The sequence below is a fragment of the Castor canadensis genome, chromosome 12 (assembly GCF_047511655.1).
Source record: "Castor canadensis chromosome 12, mCasCan1.hap1v2, whole genome shotgun sequence".
NCBI classification, from domain to species: Eukaryota; Metazoa; Chordata; class Mammalia; order Rodentia; family Castoridae; genus Castor; species Castor canadensis.
The window spans coordinates 47,196,204-47,213,068 of record NC_133397.1 but is presented as its reverse complement, the minus strand read 5'-3'; the positions used below and the strand labels follow the sequence as shown (position 1 = coordinate 47,213,068).

Below are 16,865 nucleotides of genomic sequence, written 5' to 3'. Positions count from 1 at the left end.
AGACTAAGGCAGCAGGGTCATAAGCCTGAGTCTAGCCTGGGCTACACAGCAAGATGCTATCTCAAAACACAAAAATAAATGAAGAAAGCAACCTAATTCAAAAATGCCAACGCCACATTTCAAGATATTGCTTGGTTTCTACCATCTTAGCAGTAATCTCCATTTCTGTGTATCAATGCCACCAAAATAATGTCCCTGTGGTTTATCTAATGATTTCAAGCCAAATACACATATGTCTTTGCAAATGCTCTGGGCTTAGAATGGTATCTCACTCCAAAATTCCATTGTAATTGCTCTCTTGGGGTGGGAGTGGAGGGAAATTCACCCAAATAATGACACAGCCTATGTAATTTCCTTGCCACCAGCAAACAGAGCCTCCAGACCTTTTATTTATGTTTTGCTCACATTCTTCATGAATACAGCAATGCATAGGTTATCCTCAAATTAACTTTCCACTTGCATCATTTCAGCATTCAAAAGGGACTATAAGGCCTTTGTGAAACCAAATATAGGCCAGTAATGTCTCCATGCTCCTGTGATCTCTGTATTTGCTACTTAAAGGTCTTGTACCTCTTGAAAATGGGGTTGGAGGAGAGAGAGAAAGGCTAAGAAAGTCCTTTCAAAAGCAAACACGGTGGAAGCATTTGACATCTCCATGGAGGGCGGTCAACATTAATTTGGACAGTCATGCTCTCTGACAAAGGCAGCTCTCTTTATCAAGGGCTGGATAGCCGTAGCTGCTCCAGATGCTTTTCATGAACTTGGAGAGGTATCACCACTTTGACTTTCAACCTACATCAAAAGGCACCTGGCCCAAGGGATTGCCATCAGCCTTGTATTCTTTCTGAAGAGAGAGGGTGTTTCTGAAAAGTTCAGTGCTTTTTCAGGCAAACTAAATACTCTCGAGTATGCTGAAGGAAACCACACCCCGGGGTGGAGTGGGGCTGAGGCATTCCACTAAAGTTCAGAAGCTCACCGCTGGGCCCTGCTTGACCATTTACAGCCAGGATCTGAAATAACCATAGCTGTCCTCAACGAGCACTTAGTACATACTAAGGGGGACCACACAACCAATCAGTTTCCAAAGAGAATCTCATCTAATTCTTAGAAACACCTTATTATACAAAATTTCTTTTACCCCCATCATAAAGATGAGAAAATAGGCTAAGATCAATGATTCATAGAAATAACCACACATGAAAAGCTTAAGTTATAAAGTTAAATGAAAGACAAAAATAAGATGTGTAGACAAAACTGAACCAACATAATGATTACAATAACATTAAACCCTATGTATGTAATACATGAATACTACTGGAAAGCTAAACCTTGCTGGGATTATAGGACCCTACAAGAACTATTCTTTCATTTTTATTTCTTTTGAGTATGTCATAAATAATAATACAATAAGCACACTAATAATACATTAACTATATTATATATTAATAAATGTACTGATGATAATAAATATATTAAGACATGTTTGGACAATACAAAGGAACAGGTAGAAATTTAACTTTTTTCAATAATAACCCTCAACCCTGCCTTTGAGAAACTATCACCTGACTCACCTCCTGATGACTACTGCTTCCGCTGCCCTCTGCTGCCTAAGCCCTCCCATCAGGGAGGATCTGGACAGATGCCAGTCAAGACCAGGGGTCACTTATCCCCAGTCCTTTCCTTCTTCTCCTAAAAGGCGAAAACTTTGGCCAACAAGTTTTAACGGGTTCTTTTCTCCCCTACCTAGTCAATACCAGACATTTTAGAACCTCACCTGCAGACTTAGAGGAAATGAGCACTTATCAAAGAATAGATACTTACATCAAATCCACTTTTAACACCAAAACCTGAAGGCACTTGCTAGGTAGGTCTAATATGCATGAAAATGGAATGAAGTCTAATTACAAGAACAGCAACATTAAATATAGGATCACTCTAAAGATGGGGTTTTCGTTTCATTAAAACCACAGTATAGGACTAGAGGTATAGCGTGAAGCCCCAAGTTGAAACCCAGTACCCCTGCCTTCACTTAACTGGACAACATGTTAAACTTCTGGAAGATTTTAGACAAACTAGCCCAGAATATTTTGCAATTCTTCATTAATACCAAATAGGTAAATTAAAAAAAAATTTTAGACTCACACATTTCTGTAACTTCAAGATTAGCAAGTAGGAAAATCCTAGCCAAGTTCTACTAAGATTTACAAGCTAAGAACTTTACATGGTATAAAGCCCTGTAATCTCCTAGAGCAACACTAACCTTTGTTTAACTATACTCAAGATTTTTATAATTAGTTAAAACAATAGTTTACTTAAAAATAAACCAAAAAGCCCTCATACATTTAATGTGAATTATATATAAAACACAAACATCAAACCTCAGAAAAGTGATGAATCTTTTTGGAACTATTTCCTTCTCTGTTCATGAGGAGGCAGGGCACAGGTAGAAATTATTCCCCAGGCAATGCTTCTTAAATTTGTGTATAAAAACCACTTGGAGATCTTATTAAAATGAGATTCTGATCCAGTGGGTCTGGGGTGGGCCTGAGGTGCTACATTTCTAACAAGTGCTAAGTCTTCTGCGGACACTGAATATCAAGATTCTAAGTACCCTCTAGTTCACAATTCAAGGAGGCTATGTTCTTTAAAACCTTGTTAGGCCAATGAATGCAGCACAGGTTTCCCACCTTCTCTTGTGACCATGACCTTCCAAACAATCATCATACTCAGGGATCAGATGAACCTTTCTTTAACTTTGTAAGAACTTTCAGATTGAAGTGTGGCTCAAGAAGTAGAATGCCTTTTTGCAAGCATAAAGCCCTGAATTCAAACTCTAGTTCCAAAAAACAAAAACAAAAACTGTGTAAAAAACTCTTTAAAGCCAGAACAAGCCATTCTCCTATTTAAAATACTTCAGTACCATCCCAGTCTGACTTACTTCCAAACTCCCTAAACCAACAGTCCCTGTATCATTCCAGAACCCCTCCTACCACAGGTCCTTATTCTCCAAACTCTGTGCATTCATAAAACAGGTTAACAAATTTTAAATTAAGCCAATCCTGAAAAGAATATTGAAGTTAAGTTAGAAAAATCCTTAAAATGCCCTCATCATTTACTTTACCATTACTGTTTTTTTCATAGTTGGACTTCAAAGTCGATAGAAACTTGTCAGGCAAACAGGGGAAAAGGGCACCAGCATCTAAAAATGGCTGGCTTATTATGATAATATAATGTCCACAAGTGTAACTCTAGCATGGACAGATGTATTGCTATGAAGCTCTTTTTAATTGAAGCTTCAAGCTCTGCTGCTATCCATGTCATTTTCCATAAGAGAAAGCTAAAATAAAAACAATCCCTATAGTCCATACTTGAATTGCTCTACCTTATTTCCTGGTAATCAACAATATTGGAATTCTTAACCTTCTGTATGTAGAAGGTTTTTTAAATAAGGAAATATAATCATGGAAATAATAGCATTCTATACATTTTTAATAGCACATGGATACGTTTTCAAGGAAACTTCATAGAGATTATGGTACTTGTTGTTCAACACCATGCTATAGAAAAGACCTGACAGTCATTTAGATAGAGAGAGAGCAGCCCAGATCCTCAGACATCCAGGACAGGGATGTAGCCAGGTACCACCTGGTTACTTTCCAGATGCCAACTTGCTGGGATTTTTGCTTTTAAGGTCAAATCCAAAAGGTTCTTTATTAAGAATATAAATGGAACTGAACTTAATGCCTGATTGAACCACTCAGAGCCAACTCATACTATTTCTGAACTTGCACCTCTTGTTATAATGGTTCTCATCCTCTCTGGGTATAGGAACTGGAGTAGATAAATGACCCCATATGTAGATGAGGTGACTGAGATCCACAGATGTTAAACAGCTTCTTTAATTAAGCAGAATAGAAACCATTCCTGACTAGCTACATGACTTTCTATTACACAACTTTGTTCTAAAACATACTTTTCCCCAACTCTTTATTTCTCAATAAAAAATCAGATATTGTACCTGTTCCCACTTAGAAGCAATTCAAGGAGCAGACTCCTCCATCCTTCCCACCCACCTCCCACCAAAGATTTTTGTAAAAACTGTAAGCATGATCTAATAAGGAGGTGTTTCTCCAACCTTAGTTGTGTATCAGGACTACCTGGCAGGTGCGGGACTCACTCCCAAGATGAGAAGTGAAGGCCTGAGAATTTGAAAACTTCTACAACAAGGCAGTCTGTAACACTTACTTTGGTTTATGTACCCTTTAACGAATACCTAATAGCATCTGTGTGTAAGATGGGCTATGTGGAACCTCTCTTCATCTTAAGGTTTTGATTCATGAGTTAGGAAAACCAAAGAAGCAAATACTGGAATTGTACAGAAAGCAAAGTGTAAAAATCACAGTAGAATGACCAACTGCTGAAACTTTAAGTCTTAAAAGAAAGGAAACCAAGCTGGGATTCTGACCTTAACTCCCTCTGTGAGTGCTCTGAGTAAGCAGCTCTGAACTGAACCCCAAAAGAATGATCCTGATGTATGAAACGACTCCCACTGGAAGAAACCACAGCTGGGTCTGAAGGATAGGAAGATGCAGGTCAGATTTAAGGGAACTGAGTTTTGCTGAGAGCTATTAAGCCCAGGAACTGGAAATACTGGCTGAACTCAAATCCCAAAAGTTTCTGCAGGGAGAGCTCTTATCAGGACCTGGTTTTAGGGATGGGCAGCAGCATGACAGCACTTTAGAAAGCCAGGCAAAAACAAAACTAGAGGTTGTGACCAGATGCCTTTCCAAGCGTAAGACATGAACAGGGGTGACAGTGTGGAACACTCGTACAGAAGATTCCCATCTTCCTATAAACTGGGAAGATTAGTCCCATTATTTTACTCCCCTAACAAAAGTGGTACTTTTCTTCAAAAGACTTCTATGTATCACCCGCCTTCCTCTTCTACATGACTGGCCTCTTAACAGTCTTCCCAAACACTAGATTTAAACTGAGAGGACTAATGCTTCTTAGCCCACCAAACCTGAGAAAAGCCTATTCCAGAACTCTGAGCAGCTCTCTGCACACACTGCTGTTCCATGCCAGCAGCTGGTACCCACAGTATCTGGGTAACAAGTGCCATGGCCCAGACCTAACCTATGGTTTGTGGTACCACAGAAAGAGCATCCAATTTAGAGAAAAGAAACATGGATTCTGGAAAGCTATCCTCCTACTGGTTGACCTTAATCCGGTTACCTGTTTCTTTTTTAAAAAATGGGAATATCTGCCCCACAGGATTACTGGTACAAAGGAAATGCAAATTTATTTAGAATTTTCTAAGTACTGAATCTCAAGTCAAGTGCCACACGCAATTAATAATTATAGTTACAACATCATTCAAAAAAGGATTCTGATTCACAAATCTGTTAAGAACTAATTCTGAACTGACACTCTTTTTTTGTTTTGTAATTTATCCCACAAAGTTGTCTGGTTTTATAAAAACTCCAGTAATTATTAGGTATCCAGGTGGAAACAAAACAAAACAATGTTTTATGCTTCATTAAATCCAAAAATGTTCTTACAGAAATCATTCTTTTCACTGTCACAATGGGGAACATATGAAGGCTATCACTTTCAATTAAAGAACTTAACAGTAAATTTTCTTCATGATAGCAGATATAAGCCTAGAAATCTTCATTCTCTAAGGCTAAGGAAATGAAGCAACACGATTATTTAGGTAGTGGTAAGAAGCTGAAAATGTACTAAAAACTTAAGAATAAATGTTCTTTATGATTCATGGGCATAAAATCAGCACTATTCTTTTCCCAGGAGTTAAGAAATTAAAAGGTAACTCTCAGCATGTAATAAACTTGGGAGTAATGCATGTCTATGGCCTGAAATTCTTCACTCTCCCTCTACACCTTGAGGACAGAGGGCACTCCATGGCTCTTCTTAGTACAAACTGATTGAGTCAAAAGAACCACAGAAAGCACCTCCTTCAGAAATGTCGGTTGCTAAATGTCATGGTAGGTTGCAAAAGAGACAGCAAAAGTTCATTTTGATGCTTTTCAACCAGATTCTGTCTCCACTACAACCTCACTGCCAAAGCCAATGGATCATGCTGGGGGGAGGAGGGGAGCAGGTTAGAGATGCAGGTCTTCCTGTTTGGAAAGTTTGACTGCAATGCAGGAGTTGGAATGGGAAGCATATGGGGTGGGACTGGTTGGGGGAGTCTTTGAATGCCAGGAGCCTGGAATTTCACTTACACAATAGGCACAAGCAACGGTTTCTAAGTGGGAAAGTAGCAAGAGGAGTGTTCTAGAAGGACTTAAGCTGGCAGATGTGAAACTGGAGAGAAGGCATCATGAACTTCTGTTACTATAAACACATTTTCCTAAACATGTGACATTGAGTTTAGCCTCTTATTTAAAAACAATTTAAAACATGAATCCAACCTTATAAGATACATGAACTGAGTCACCTGGGGGAAACTGATACCTTAGTTTTGCAGGTAAAAAAATGAGAGAAAGAAAGGTGTGCACTGGTGACTAAAAGGTATGAACTGGTAAACGCCTTCAGAGGTTGAAGACCCTTGTCTTGTCTTATGCCAGGAGCCTTGGTGTGAAAAAGACATTGTCTCTCTGTTTAAGTCAATGAGGTTTTATTTACTAGCCCATAAATCTCCACACACTACTTTATCTAAATAGACCAGACTCATTTTACTACACTTCCCTTAGCTACAACAGCAAACCACATTCTATGATCCCTTTTGCAGGCCTTAGAATCTAGCAAAAAGTCAGAAATAACTCCCATGAAATGCTATTCCTATATGCTAAGTGAATAAATTCATATAGCATATAGGAGGCATTAAAAAACCAATACAGATTCAGACAGCTCTTAGCCAACATTGGCTGATAAGAGCTAGAAAAGATTACACCCAAGAGGAGTAAAAAAAGGCAGCCTTTCAGGCAGGTACAAAATAAAATCAGCAAACAGAACTTATGTGTTATCAAAAATATGTGACAACTTAAAATTGCGAATACTAAACAAGACAGAGGAAAGGAGTGGGTTAAATTCTCATAAGGTTGCTTAAAATACAATCAGTTTTATTACTCATAGGACACTCTTTGAAAAAGTACTCCTAATGTGATCCACCAAGGTTGAAAGTTAATTCATTCTTAGTTCCTCAACAAGGGTGGTTTTCTGTTATAGTAATACCGACACTAAACTTGTGCAACTCCAAACCACAATATTTAAAAATCAGAAAGTTATCTGGAGCTAAATGGGAAGACAAGGTCATTAAAAAAAAAAAAATTTAAAGCTGCTGTACAACATGGAGCCTACACTTTTTGAAAGGTTTTGATGAGAAAAAGACATGAGGTAAAATATCAGGAGCACATGGTGGCTTAAAAAAAATTTAAATATTCCTGTCCAGGAGAGGACAGTTAAGACATTTCCTGTGTGTAAACTCCACCCTGCTCACTGAGCAGTTTACAACCACCCTCAACTCTTTCAGAATAACAGCCTTTTGTTAGGGGTGGGTCTGGGAGTGATTCCTCCCCACACCTTTTTATATTTGCTCCCATTTTTCCTTTTCCCTGAGACTGCAAGGCATGGGCAGGCTGGAGACTGGTGATGAGTTTTCAGATATACTCTCTCCCTTGGGTGCTTTCTTCTTTGGAGAATGACACAATGAAGTAGAGAGTCTGGTTTAAGGGAAGAGGGTGCATTCTCAGTTCAAAGGCCCTAAAATTGTGGGACTAATAACAGAGCCTCACACTGGAGAATAGACACTCCTTCATTTTACCACTTGCAAGTCACCCTCATCTAAACTTTCAAAAAAGCAAACTCCACCTTTAAAGACTCAATATAGGAATGAACCAAAACCTCATAACCATCCCCTAGATCAAACAGCTTCCTCTTAGCTAACTGCCTGAGGAATGCAGCACAGCCTAGCAAATGTTTAAAATCACGTCCTGTTCTGCCTCTTGTTTTCCAAAAAAAAAAAAAAGTGTCATTACTGTCAACTATTTCACAAGACAAATAAACGAATGAATGAAATACATCCTCCTCCCCTTCCCAATGAAAACATACTAGGACTGAGCCGCTTCCGTCCTTCCTCCTCCTTACAGGAACCACATTTGTGCCACCGAAAGAGAGTTAAAATAAGAAGCACAGTCTCTGAATACAAGTCCTTACCGTACTAGAGCCATTCCTGGCCTATTACTGATTCTAAGGGCTTCCAAACGGAAGGAGTTCTGTTTTCAGTTATGAACCTTTTTTCATGTATACGCTGAGACATGCAGCCAGGGCCTGCTGGCTGGTCAGCGACAGCCAGGGCTGCAGGCAGGAATACAGTCTATTGCGGCACACACAGGCTCCTGTTTGACCTAAAAATATGTGCAGTAAAATCCTGGATGCATTTAATTAACTAAGTCTGATACACACTCCAAAAACACCTGTAATTGATCCCAACTCATCCAACCCATAGCACTGGAATGACAATAACTGGCTTTTATTAGAAATCATACGGCCCATTAAATTGATGGGAAAGCTCTCCCCCCAGCACAATACATCAAAAGAGTTAAAATTAAGCTTCAGAATCAAAACTGTAATTTACCAGGAGGCTTAGGAACAAAAAGACCACTCCCTCCTCCCCTTTGCTATTGTTCTACAGGATTGGGTCTAGAACGGTGCACTTTACACCTTTAGGGCTCCAAGAGGTAAGAGGCTGGGGGCTGGCAGTCAGAGGCGGCCTAGAGCCACACACCTGCACTCTAATGGATCTATTAGCATTAATCGAGAGAGAGAGAGAGAGAGAGAGAGAGAGAGAGAGAGAGAGATACCTGACAAGGCTACAAGGGTACTGGGGAGGGGAGGGTGTGTGTGACTCCAATGGTGGCTGTTATGGGGAAGTGTGAGCAACTGCCTCCTTTAAGTCCCGAACAGGGTACGCGCTGGGGCAGGCCTAACAGCCCAGCCACTGCGTTCATGAGGGTCAGTACCATATGGCAGAAAAAAAGCCTCCGAGCCCCGCCAACTCGCCCCAGGCCAGGCCCGAGCTCGGGGAAGGGACATACCTTGGAGCTGCTTGAATCTCCCTTCCAGCTGGTTGTAGTTGTAGGGCACCTGCCCGGTGTAGGCCGGCGACAGCGGCCCGGAGATGCTGGCGGTCCTCTGCAATTCCATTATGCCGGGCTATGCCCGGGCCGACGGGCGGGCGGGCGGGCTGCACCGTGGAAACCCTGCTGCGCTGCGCCCCCCCCCCACCCCCATGCAAGTCAGCACCTTCCCGGGCCAAAAGGGCTGCACCTCCGGCCAGCCGTATTCCGCTCGGAACCGGGAGAAGTTGGCGAGGAGTTACCACTCGGGCATGAATTCCTTGTGGCCCTCGCTGAGAAGGCTGCAATCAATGACGGCGGAGGCGGGAGGGAAGGAGATGCGGCAGGGTCCTACCTACAAACGTTTTAAATATGGCCAATCCTAGCCGTGCCACGGTCGAGCCGGAGCTCACGGCTCGGGAGCGGCGCGCACACCTCCTCCCGGCGGCCGGTTTGTAATTTAATCGGGAGCCACTCGCCGAGAGCCGGCGGTGATGTCACCTGATTAGCATAACAGCATTGTGGAGGAAACGCAGGCCGTACCACGAGAAGGGGCGCAGGGGAGGAGGCCGGTGGCGGCCGGCTGCCACACCACGGCTCGCGCAGGACCCCGGCCCCGAAGCGCCTTCCCCAACAAAGCTCCTGGAATTACAATCTTCTGTGGAGCGCTTCACGTAACATAACGGGAAAGTCTCCGATTACTATTACAAGAAAGGGAGCGCACGGCCGCCTGACGTCCCGGCCCGCGCCACTTGGTTGCTGTGGAGCCGCTGTGGATAACGTGGGCGGGCGGGAAGGCGCACCTGGGTGCGCGCGGGCGCCAACTACGCCAATTTACGCCCGCCCGCCCGCCCCACCCCCGCTAAAGTAAAACCAAGTTGGGCGGCGCGGCGGGTCACCGCCAGGGAGCTGTGAGCCCACGCCCACGGGACAATCTTTTCAGCAGACCCGCTGCCATCCCAGGAGTTTAGGCCGGCGGGTCTCTGAGGGAACAGGGCCCTCTCACAGAATTTGAAGTCAGGAAGATTTACCCGAGCACAGGGTTGCAAGGCATTGTGGGAGAAAGGTACACAGGTAAACACCAGGATCCCTGACCCCGCAGGAATTTACGATTAGGTGGGGAGATAAGGAATCGGCAAATCCTACTTTGATTTGCTAAACTTTTGGTTCTCCAACATTTTCAAATTCTTCCCTAGTTGCTTCTCTTACTCATCTCCACCAAAAATCATATCCTCTTTATAAGATACCATGATCAAAACATATTCTGCCCCTTCCCCACCTCTTTTTCCTCACTAACTAAAGCTGACAGACAAGCTACAAATTTGGTTTCCAGCTTGGAGCCCTAAAGCAATACTCACTGCAGAAGGGAATTTCATTCTTTAAGGATTCCAACTTTCACTAAAGTGGCGGGCCCCAGGGCACTTGTAATTAATTCAAGGGGCTGCATCCTGTCCAGGGCCAGAGGCTAGCTAACTGCTCAGTTCCAAACAACCCCCACTCCCGGTTACACAACTGGGTTTTTAATACATCCACAGTGTCAACCTTTGGCTTTTAAGACAGCCCCAACCAGGACCTTAAGACATTTCTCATAGTCCAAGATGTAGACCTCATTCTAAAGCCAATTTACAATGCGGACCAAAGCCAGGTGGGAAAGTGACAAGATACTGGGTCTTGGAAAGAAGCACTTAACCAAGACTCCCAAGACCCGAGGTTCTAGTCCTGGCCAAGCCTCCTCCTCATCCTATGACCTTGGAAGAAACCCTGGATTCTTTCTACACTTAAGCTGTCAGTCTGAGTAATGCCTATTTCTACAGTCACTGAAGAGATGATGTGAAAATGTCCTGAAATTTTTCATGCTTCTCAAAATTAAAGGTATATTTTTCCAAGTGCACCTCTCCTCGCACTCCCTCCCCCCCACACACCACATCAAGACTACAAAGAGAAGTAAGTGGGGAATTGTCTCAATGAACATCTTTTTAACAAGTCCTGCTTCATTATTGAATATACTGGTGAAGCAATAACTCTCTAAGTATCCAGTTATTACACATAAAATGAGATTACAAAGTGCTCTGCCGATTTATAACATTTGATTTTAATCTTAAACCACTTAATGAAGAGATTATGAGTCACCACTCAGTATCTCCCTTCATCTTCCTCTGGTATGGGGAAGTTCATGAAATGAACTTTCCAATTAGCCAGGTTACATATAGTATGATGGCAGAGGCTGAGACTAGTGCGGCCACATTCAAGTTAAGGGCTGGCGCTGAACAAACCAGGCAGAATGAACATATTCAAGTATTAGAAAGGAAGGTTCTGAGGCTGAGGAAGGGTTTACTAACCAACCCCACAGGGAACGGAGGTGAGAAATGGAAATCAATTTGGTGTGATGGGACCAGGGAAGAATGGGACACAACCCTGAAGGCCCATCTGATGATATACCTCTAACTCAGCAGTGGAGAGGTGAAGGAAGGTCAGAGATACTCTTTATTTCTCTAGTGTCTATTTGGCTGCATTTACAGTATTCAGTATGCACAAGGCACACTATGAGGCTTTGCAGGGATTCAAAGATGACTGGGAGAGTTGCTAAGCAAATTACATGCAAACAAATACCAAAAGAATAAGAGAAGAGTTCAGAGAATAAGGAGGCCACATATAACTAGGAAGGCAGGTGAGAAGAACTTTAGGAAACTCTGGCATCTTGACCTGACCCTGAAATAGGGAAACAGTCAACTAGCTGCAGGAAAGGAGAAGCCACCTCACCTAATTGTCTGAAGAATAGGACCAGCAAGTGCTGCACTGTGGCTGCAGCATAAGGAACTGTCAGGCTGGAAGGGAAATCACAAGAATGTTAGAACTAAGCATGAGCTGGGAACTGTTGGTGACTTTTGAGCCAGAGGAGGATAGAGTCTGGGTTCTAAGAATGATTAATCTGAAAGAAAAGAGAAAGACTGAGGGCAGCAAGGTCAATTGGGTAGTTACTGCAACTGTCTAGGTCAAAGGACCAATAGGGGTGTGGCAACAGGAATGAAAAGGAATGGGCTGGTGTAAGAATTAACCCATAGGACTTTGGTAACCAATAGCATGTGGGAAGTTCAAAGGACAGGATGTAGAAAGACTGGGCATTACAGCTGGTGGGGGGTAGAGGAGGACTGAACCTTTCCTCTAGTCACCTGCCATGCCACCAGGTGACATGCCCAGAGCAATAGGGATAGGGAATTAGAACTCAAAGCACAGAGATGGGAGTTGAGAAATAATAGTGTTAAATCTAGGAAGGGAGGGACGAGGCAAGAATCCAGGGGGAATACTTGGGTTTGGGAAGAAGAAAAACCAGTGGAGACCCCAAGGGAGTTACAGAATGAAAATTCAATATAGAAGAGAGGTAATGCAAGAAGGAAAGGTAGTAAATGGCATCACATACTACAAAGGCCAAGGAAGTAAGTCAGAGAAAAGGTAAGCCAGGGGCAAATTAGAAGGTCAATGGGTTAATAACAGAAAACTCCAGGTTACAGGAACTGGAGAAGAAGAAGAAACGAGGTGATAACGGTATGTAGATGGATTATTATACAACCAAGGGAAGGGGTTTGGCCAACCAAGCAGTTCCTTGGTGCACAAATTTAGCACTGAGTTGGCATAGGTAGGAAAAGGCTAGTGGGAAGGTGGCTCAAAGGTACAGATGGAACAGTTAGGATTAGCCAAGAGGAGGTGCACTTACGTTCAGAGACAAGCGAAGGATAGAGACCTTCTAAAGAGGAAAGGAATTTAAAGGAGCTTACCCAGCCCTACCCTAATAATCCAAGAGGCCATGAGTCCTACCTAAAATTTCATTTATAGTGAATCTCAAAAGAGATCATTTATAGTGATCTCAAAAGAAGAATACCAAAGACGCTTTCTATGGAGAAACATGGCATGTGAATGGGAATATTAAGCAGGGGAGACAGTTTTTCAGAATGCTTAGTTCAAGTTCAAGTTCAAGTTTTCTGAAGAAATAGACCCTGCAATTTTGGCCCAGCTCCTCAATTTTATTTTTCTACTCTAAAAATTACTGTTCCTCACCCAGGCCAGAGGGCTAACTTTGAAAAGTGGTTGTGCCTACCTTGAAGCTGTATCCAGATTCCAAGGCATAAGGAAAGAGCCAAGGCTGACTGCCAAGGCAGCCATGGGAGCAAAGCAATTGAAGCCCAAGTATCTATCACACCTGTGATGACAGAAAGGCAACCAGGTCTCTGCAGTGACCTGCGGATGGAAGGATCCAAGACCAGGGTCAGGTTCTCAGGCTCACCTTAACTTCTGAGTACCACCATGAAACTACATAATTTTTCCCCCCACTACTGGGGTTTGAACTCAGGGGGCCTCTGCTTGCTGGGCAGGCACTCTGACACTTAAGCCACAGCCCTCAGTCCATAATCTTGAGTGTGTATTTCTAACCTTCCCAGGGCCTCACAATCCTGGTCCATAAACCAAACAGGTAGGAATCTATAGCCATGAAAATTTCTTCTGATCCTAAATGTATTTATCTGTAATTTGGGTGCCCCCTGCTTGGGTCCCAATTATCATCAGCTACCACATAAAACTGAATGTTCATAATAACCATAACATCAACACTTGGTAGCTTACAAAATGCTTTCACATACATTTTTTTCAAGTAACTAACCCTATGAGGTAGGTATTGTCTCCATTTTGCAAACAAGGCAAGTGAGGTCAGAAACATAGTGCCTTCCACCTTCCTTGCCTGGAGTGAGCTAAATAACGTAGCCAGGCTGACACACACACACACACACACACACCACACACCACACATACACATACCCTCTATTACTCCCTCCCTGTCTCTTCCTCTCCTCTCCCTCCCATCCCACCATCAACTGCCATTTCTCCTTACTAAATAAGGATTTCTAAGCTTTTCTAAGTTATAAAACTTGGTAAATGGTATCAAGGTAAACCTAAAACTCAAGCAAGCCTTCACAGTGAACCTCTACAACATTTAGTATATGTCAGGATTAAGCACATTCTCTGCTAGTTCCACAAAACTTGGTAGTTTAAGGGTTCTGCAGTGAATGAATTTTGTTTGGTCTTATTTGGTTTTGTTACTCTTCTCATATTTGGACCTGTACACTAAGATTCTGTAGGATTTAACATGGGGGACGTGAATGGGAAAATAAGGGGGTAAGACTAAGTGTGTGTTTGTTGTTAAGAGCCTTTATTTTAGGGGTGAGTGGGAGATGAATGCTTTTCTTGCATTACTGCAAGCTTGAAAGGGTAAACTTTGAACATTAATTTCCTGAACATCTAAACATTAGCAAGACTGAAAATACCTGGGAGAGGATGGCCGAAATGCTAGAATGTGACAGGATTTGTATACATTCAGTCCCAGGACTTGAAAAACCAACTAGAGAGCTGGGAAAGAAGTAGTGGGAACAGGGAAGGACAGAAACCAACAAGGTTTCACATATAAACTGTTTTGCTGAACTCTCTGCTGCTTTCCAGTGCCATTTCCAGATCTGCTTTTCATTCTTTCTGTCAGTCAAATCCCTTGACAGTTGGATGACAATGGCCAACTTCTGAGCATTTCCTTTTAGGAAACAAAAACACTACTATTAAAATAATCCTCTTCCATTATCATGGTTGGATAGAGAAGCAGTCTCCACATGCTATTGCATTTACAAGCCACAGGACATTAATTAAATTATCCTCCTATCTCATCTCTTTGGTTCTCATTCTGTCTTACCTCTCTGGTCCATCTTCTTCCTTTTGTGGAAGCCACTTGTTCACCACCTCTTCCACTCTGAAATCTGTAACTGTGATAGTTCTTTTTTTCTTTCTACTAATATCCAAAGAGTCCCTTGTTCCCTAACTACCTAATTGCCACTTTTCTTTCTCCCCAAAGTCTGCCTCCGAATGTATCTTCTATTAAATAACCATCCCTTCTTTAATGGAAATTTCCCTACCTCCAAAAAAAAAAAAAGTCAAGCATACCACCATGAAATATAGCCAAAAAATAGAAAACATCAGAAATTATATGAAGCCTCCTTTCTTTACCCCAAAGAACAATTTTCAATGTATCACTAGCAAAACGTATTTGACACTGGCATCTCTATGCCATTGTATCTTCCTGCCACCCTCCAGAAGGTCCCTCTGCTCCCCAAAAGCACCCTGAACTCAAGGCCCAATGCCTGGGAGCCTAGCACCACCCCACAATCCACACCACTCCAGGAAGACCAAAGATGAGACTACCCCTACTTACTCTTAGACCATCACCTATGAAAGCCTTTTGAGTCAGGGCTTGGATAAGTACAGGTAAGGGAGGAAAGTGGGTAAAAGGAGACTTGGGAAGTAGGAAACTGGCTCCCCCACTTTCTAACCTTGTGATTCTCTGTGCCTGAAAAATTAGCAGAACAAGGGGACCAACCTTATAGAGTTGGTCTATAAATTGACATAATTTCTAAAAGATTCCAGCATAATCTTAGCAGCCATGATTACCAATCTTTAAATTCCTCAGACAGAATTTTCAAAAGCTAATTCTACCCCACCTCTGGCTATCTCTTACTTCATCAAGGAGGCTACTGGCTGCAGATGTTGCTGGCTTCACATGGAAATGCTGACCTTGGGCTGAGACCCAGAGTAGTCATCCCTTTAGATTTTTGGACAAGTACGTTTCTTTCTTTTCTGGAGAAAAATGTTCTATTTTGATTTTGCATTTGGTGAAAAGCTTTGAATGAAGTAGTGAACAGGTTAGTCCACTGCCTCTTTTTTTCCTTCCTCACGTCCTCCATCTCTCTCTCTGCCTCTTCCTATTCTTGATGTGGGACACTGTGGCAACACACTCACAGACATGCTACGCTGAATTCCAAGCCCACTTCTGGCCTCCAGGGTTTTCTTTGGGTCCATTCTCTGAGCTAGCAGCTCTCGCTCCTAGCACCAGGAAGGCCCTTTTGGAGCCTGAATAAGGACATTTCTAAGTAGCAGGACCAACCTTCCATTTGACAAGTGCTCACATATCCCACTGTCTTCTAACTCCCCCATTAGGCAAAGGCATACTCAAAATCATATTTTATAGCTAGAAAGCTCTCTCTCTTGATATATATATGTGTGTGTATACATATTATTTATATATATACATATATATATATATATCCATATCCTCTATACACATATGACACACATGACCAAAATCATCTAGTCATATGGCAGAATATGAAATACCAGGGCAAACCTAATTCCATCCATATGCTCTTGTTTCCTGTCCAACTTGTCATATTAGAACTAATACAAAGCACCTGACACCACTGCTGTGGAGAAAAATAGCAAGTTATATTCTAACAAGCACCCCAGGGTCCTGGGGAAGGAATGCAGTTTACTGAACCTTCTACCCCAACATTTACATGGCATCTGTTATCTACAAAGGCAAAGCTTCCCTATATGGGCAAAAGAACACCCTAGTCCAGAGGCCCACCTTTGGCAAACAGGTGTTGCTATGATCATGAAAGTAACACCACCAGAGCCAGGTCTAGGCTCCTCCTCTACAGGTATAAAGATTTAAAGGAAAAGAACATCTGAAGAATGCAACTAGGGCCAGGCCTGCTCTTGCCCAGGATTTTTGCTTCTGCTTTCTACCTCTAACATGGAGGGGAAAGGCTGATATACACAGGTGTTCAGAAGCATGGGGCCAGAGTTTTACAAGGGAGTTGGACAGGCAATAGGAAGATACTGTTCCCCAGGGTAGCAAAGCCCAAGGGAAACAAATGGGAAAGGAGGAAATACAAATCTATTCTTTGTGAGAATAAGCAT

General features: G+C 42.5%; 1 protein-coding gene across 7 annotated transcripts in view; it reads right to left on the bottom strand.

The window, feature by feature from the left end:
- Nucleotides 1-16,865, bottom strand: part of Sptbn1 (spectrin beta, non-erythrocytic 1) — a 173,006-nt gene that overhangs the window by 92,565 nt on the left and 63,576 nt on the right. The window contains exon 1 of one of the 7 annotated variants that reach the window (XM_074049717.1): nucleotides 11,841-11,936. The exons of 5 other annotated variants lie outside the window; for them this stretch is intronic. Coding sequence is in view for 1 of the 2 variants with exons in the window: in XM_074049716.1 (XP_073905817.1) it covers nucleotides 9,060-9,168 (109 nt within the window). In the remaining variant the exon portion in view is untranslated. Of the gene's footprint in view, nucleotides 1-9,059; nucleotides 9,216-11,840; nucleotides 11,937-16,865 lie in introns of those variants that run through there. One more of the 7 variants, XM_074049716.1, reaches the window with a different exon arrangement.